Genomic DNA, 5,111 nt, shown 5'->3' with positions numbered 1-5,111 from the left:
AAACTGTTTCGCTGTCTGGTGTGTAACAGGCGAGATGTCGATATTCTAGGTGCTTTACCAAGTTTTGTTATAACAAAATCATAAATGTTTCAGTTTCTCATTATTTATTGACAAAAGTTTGTATAACTATGCATGTTGATCGTACTTTTTCATAAAAATATGTCATCCTTCAGTAATGCGCAATCAAACCGATGCGATATGGGCTATGTTTATCGTTACACGCAAGTGAAACATATATTTGTCAGCAATAAATGTTTTGAATATCAAATAATACGATGCATGCTAGGAATTCCGAATAACCTTCTGAGGAAATTGGAAATGAAACACGGCGATGATCGCAACAGCATAGGGTCCGATGTTTTTGACATCTGGTATCCAGTCGCCAGCCGATTTTGTAGTAACCAGATGCTAGGTCAACTGCTTGCCTTCGCTTGCTGGGTTTCGTTTCACAGAGATATTTTTCAACAGTTTAGAGATGAATTGCATTTAAATTTACATTCAATCATTCACGATGAAGATCTCTTATGGGCAGTATCAGAGGATATCAGAAAACATTTGAAGAAAAGATTTGGGAAAAAACAATATAAAGCATAATGGACAGTATTGTTCAAATCAAACATGACGTACTATTGCAATTGCTGTCTTCAAAAACATCAGATATCGGACTTGTCACAATACAATTTTTCAGAAGATGAACAAGCCATGGTAGCAAAAAGTATTGCAAATAAAACCGAAGTATGTTTTTTTTGCAAAAGACATATTGCGACAGAACATAAAAAAATGTGCAATGTCATTTCAAGGTTTGTGAACAATATAACAAAAACATTAAACAGTTATTCTCTGTATGGCGATTCTCTCCGACATTCAATCAGACACGACATTACTTCACTCCAAAATGAAATGAAAATAAAATATGACACTTAAACAGTATTTTTGTTTTGTCGATATTATTAATGATTTGATGTCTTATATACACCATCGTCATCCTTCTCAGAAAAATCAGCAAATTGACATTTGACTAAGCCCAATATATCTTTGCGACAAATAGGGCATTGACTGTTGGCGTGAGCACACTGTGGACAAGTTACAATATGCCCACAAGGAAGGAAGATCACATCGGCAAAACATTCAAGACAAATTTTGCAATTTTGCTTATCCTTCAGGTTTTGATTTTCTTCTTGCAATGCTTCTAGATCAGTTTCTAGCCCATTTGATGGACTATCTTGGGATTGTTCAGTTACACAGCAAGAACCAGAACCAGCAGTATAGTTTATCGCCATACTTGGATCGTCTTCCATCTCCATCAGAATTGACATAAGATCGCTCGCTTGAAACTGCGAATTCGGACCTTCTCTTTCACTGTATATTCTAGCAGCTATGCGTATCCAATCCATGTGGTAACCAAACTCGGCCGCTGCTTCCATGGCTGTTTCTTGGCGTGAAATTGATGATTCCTGTTCATCGGATTGGTTTACCTTTTCCTTTTGTTTTGATATGGATGGCTGTTCACCCAGCCTTGCTTTTTCAACGTAATCTTTTCCCTTACAAATAACGATATGCGGACACGTTGGAAACCATCTCGCATGTTCATACATCGGATCATCACCGATCTCCCAATGTTTTAGTCCCCCGCCGCAATGGTAACAACGGACAGCATCACCCACACCTGAGTATACTAGGCCAGCAGATACTAACTCGTTCACGTCAATGTGACTAGCATCTGGCCACGGCGTTGATGATTCTGTGAAGGATTCCAATCGTTTTGTTGGTATTGCATAGTTTGGAAATTTTGGCTTCGTGGTGAAGATGCCCAGTGATGTAGGTGTTACCTTACTTGCCATATTTGCTTACTTATTTCGTAAAGTGTTCATTGACATCAGATATAGTTTAAAATGGTTTCATTATATTTGTGATCACGTGATTTTATATTTTGCGTATAAAAGGGACTGAAACAGAACTCCAGTCATCATTTGCGTCTCAAACTCGAGCCAATATGTCGTCTCTGTTTACTCGTATAAGTAAAGGTCATTTTCTGGGAAAGGGTGGAAATGGAAAGGTGTTTGAGGCACATAGCAAGAACGGTGACAAGCAGCTTGTCGTAAAACAAGGTCGGTGGTGGAGTCAACATTGCGAAACCCCGCCAGAGATAGCTAACACTTGCCTTATGCAACAGATGGGCGTACGAGGTATCAACCACATGGTCGATTGTGAGATTTACCATGACAAGACCAAAAATGGAGCGAGCAATTACAGCGTGGTATTTGAAAGAATGCCAATGGACCTATTTACCTATGTGGAAAAGTTTGATATCCCTGAGCCTGTGGTGAAAGACATTATGTGGCAAATCATTTTGATTCTTTGTGAAATGGATAGCAAGTGCCAATTGATGCACATGGACATGAAACCAGAGAATGTGTTGATCGATCCAGACACCATAGAAGTTCGCCTATGTGATTTAGAGTTTTGCGTACCAACTGATGACGAGTGCATATCTTTGAAATCATATGAAGTTTCCACACCTGCCTATCGTGCTCCTGAGAGACAGTTCAAGGTATGCTTCCCTCGTAAGTCTACAGTCTGGTCACTGGGTATAATGGCCTATGAGATGTTACACGATGATGTTCCGTGGGAATCGTACGTCATTGAAAAAGGAGCTGCGCTTAAGTTTGGGACCAATGTTTCGGAACAGTATATCAACTTTGTTTTGGCATGCCTAGAGCCCATCCCCAGTGAAAGACCTGAAGTCTCAGCTCTACTACAACATCAATGGTTGTGTGACTGACGCATCACGATAGATGTATTTTGTGATAGTACCTTTCTGGTTTCAAACATATTAAACATAGCGTTGAAACTACAACTTCTTTTTATCTTTATTGTTCATGATAATTGTTCAGCAATTGTTCTCGAAAAAGCAAGCTTTCTTTTACAGCTAACTTTATCGCGGAAATTCGACAGAGCAATCTTTTTCAGCTAACTTTAACGTAGAAAATCGACTGAGCTTTAATTGTTAGCTAACTTTATCGTGGAAATGCGCAAAAGCTTTAATTTTTAGCTAACTTTATCGTGGAAATGCGCAAAAGCTTTAATTTCTAGCTAACTTTATCGTGGAAATGCGCAAAAGCTTTAATTTCTAGCTAACTTTATCGTGGAAATGCGCAAAAGCTTAATACAACCCGATATCGGCGGTGAGTGGGTTTAGTCCCACGAGGGTGAAAATGAAAATGACGAATGTGCAAATTGAGAATGAAAATTGAGAATGAAAATTGAGAATGAAAATTGAGAATGAAAATTGAGAATGAAAATTGAAAATGAAAATTGAAAATGAAAATTGAGAATGAAAATTGAAAATGAAAATTGAAAATGAAAATTGAAAATGAAAATTGAAAATCATCAGAGAAAAAAATGAGCGTCTTGGTATCAGATACAAAAACAAAGTAATTTATTTCAAGTTTTTATTTTTTATTTTGTGAAACAAGATAATTGTCACAATCAATCGAAAACTTTCTTCAACCACGTCAGGGTTAGCCGGCCAAGATTGCAAGATTTTCAAATCGGTGGAAGAAACATGACAAACAATAGTTTCTCATTCGCACTTTTGGTGGCGTTCCATTAGCCTTACAATCATTACAGTACCACACATACTTAAAACAGTTTTGGCAGTAGCCAGCTGGAGGGAAAATGTTCAAAAGATCATGTCGTTGACAAGGTTCTAACGTAAAGACTCCAGCACAACACAATTGGCATTCCCAACAGAACCTTTTGAAATAATCATTGTATTGTAGTCCAGCAAACCCAACGATGTCAGTATATCGTTTTGCCATAGTTAGTGAAAAGTACAGTCACTACTGTATGTTTAAATAGTTTGAAGTACTCTAAAAAGCGTATACATTATTTCTCGAACTTGCATTCAACAACTTTGCAAACCAATGTTAGAAATTTGAGCTAACTAGCGTATTGCGGCTGTCTACAGCATAACTGTGTGAATCAGAACTGGTAGTGTTTGAGTGATTAACACAGTTCACCTTTCTATGTAAATGAAATAAACAGAAAGCAAAAATACAAATAATTGATTACGGTTTACGGTTTATTCATAAATTTGATATTTTCCGATAACAACAGTTCTACAAAAATAGCATTTACTAGTTTTGATTGAACATTCATGACAAGTCAAATGGCCACAAGGCGTAAACACAATACACTTTTTGTCCGTAACACAAATTTGACAAAGGTTTTTTTCATCGTTTTGTAGTTGCAACTCTTGTCGCGTTTCTTGTTTCATGCTGAGGTGATGCCAAATTACGAAATATCTTGGATACTAATCGCATGTCAGCCAAAATGCAAAATATATTAGTACGGGTGGGGTTCGAACCCACGCGGACATAGTCCATTGGAACTTAAGTCCAACGCCTTAACCACTCGGCCACCGTACTTGGTACAAATGAGCTGAGAAGTGAAGATTATAAGAGCTTGAAATTATAATGCAAAGGCCATACGATCTGCCAAATTGCTCATGTATTCCTTACAAAACTTTGCAGTTACTCTTAGTCGAATGGACAATTGCCTTAAATGCAAAAGTATTAGTACGGGTGGGGTTCGAACCCACGCGGACATTGTCCATTGGAACTTGAGTCCAACGCCTTAACCACTCGGCCACCGTACTTGGTGCAAATGAGCTGAGAAGTGAAGATTATAAGAGCTTGAAATTATAATGTAAAGGAAACATGAGTTTTTTCTTATGTTTGAAGATTTTGAAAAATATGAGATGAAATTTAAAAATTGCTTTCACGTGAAAGTGAAGTGAGCTTTGCAGTTTGAAGCATTTCAAAAGACGAAAGTCTTCATGATGCTTAAATTTTGTTTCACTCAATCGTTGCATAACTATTGAAAATTTCTCATATACAACTAATGCTTCTAATTTCAGTTTATGTTTTATTCAAAATGTAAGCAGATAACAAAGTACAAACATGCATAGTATTCATAACATTGCAAACATATCAATATACATAATTATACACAATTGTTTTCATGAAATCAAACACAAGCAAATGTTTACAATTGTTATAATGTCAAACATTCAATGTGAAAAGTATTTTTGTTATGCAATGTGGTCA

General features: G+C 36.9%; 2 protein-coding genes and 2 non-coding genes across 4 annotated transcripts; 1 reads left to right on the top strand and 3 right to left on the bottom strand.

Moving 5' to 3' along the window:
- Nucleotides 1–950: 950 nt before the first annotated feature.
- Nucleotides 951–1,841, bottom strand: LOC128226402 (baculoviral IAP repeat-containing protein 7-like). The gene has a single exon (XM_052936278.1). The coding sequence runs from the start codon at nt 1,839–1,841 to the stop codon at nt 951–953; it is 891 nt and encodes a 296-aa protein (XP_052792238.1).
- Nucleotides 1,842–1,993: 152 nt separating this feature from the next.
- LOC128226401 (serine/threonine-protein kinase pim-2-like) lies at nt 1,994–2,782 on the top strand. The gene has a single exon (XM_052936277.1). It carries the CDS (start codon nt 1,994–1,996, stop codon nt 2,780–2,782), a length of 789 nt encoding a protein of 262 aa, XP_052792237.1.
- Nucleotides 2,783–4,348: 1,566 nt separating this feature from the next.
- Nucleotides 4,349–4,430, bottom strand: Trnal-uaa (transfer RNA leucine (anticodon UAA)). Its single transcript has one exon. It is a non-coding gene; the product is annotated as a tRNA-Leu (tRNA).
- A 148-nt stretch (nt 4,431–4,578) lies between these two features.
- Trnal-caa (transfer RNA leucine (anticodon CAA)) lies at nt 4,579–4,660 on the bottom strand. Its single transcript has one exon. It is a non-coding gene; the product is annotated as a tRNA-Leu (tRNA).
- Nucleotides 4,661–5,111: the final 451 nt, after the last annotated feature.

Source organism: Mya arenaria, chromosome 3 (assembly GCF_026914265.1).
Source record: "Mya arenaria isolate MELC-2E11 chromosome 3, ASM2691426v1".
In the NCBI taxonomy this organism is placed as follows: domain Eukaryota; kingdom Metazoa; phylum Mollusca; class Bivalvia; order Myida; family Myidae; genus Mya; species Mya arenaria.
Note: the sequence above shows the minus strand (reverse complement) of the source record. Positions and strands in the feature narration are given on the sequence as shown.

Coding starts and splice junctions, on each gene's coding strand:
- LOC128226402 (XM_052936278.1), bottom strand. CDS start 1,841: ATGGCAAGTAAGGTAACACCTACATCACTGGGCATCTTCACCACGAAG.
- LOC128226401 (XM_052936277.1), top strand. CDS start 1,994: ATGTCGTCTCTGTTTACTCGTATAAGTAAAGGTCATTTTCTGGGAAAG.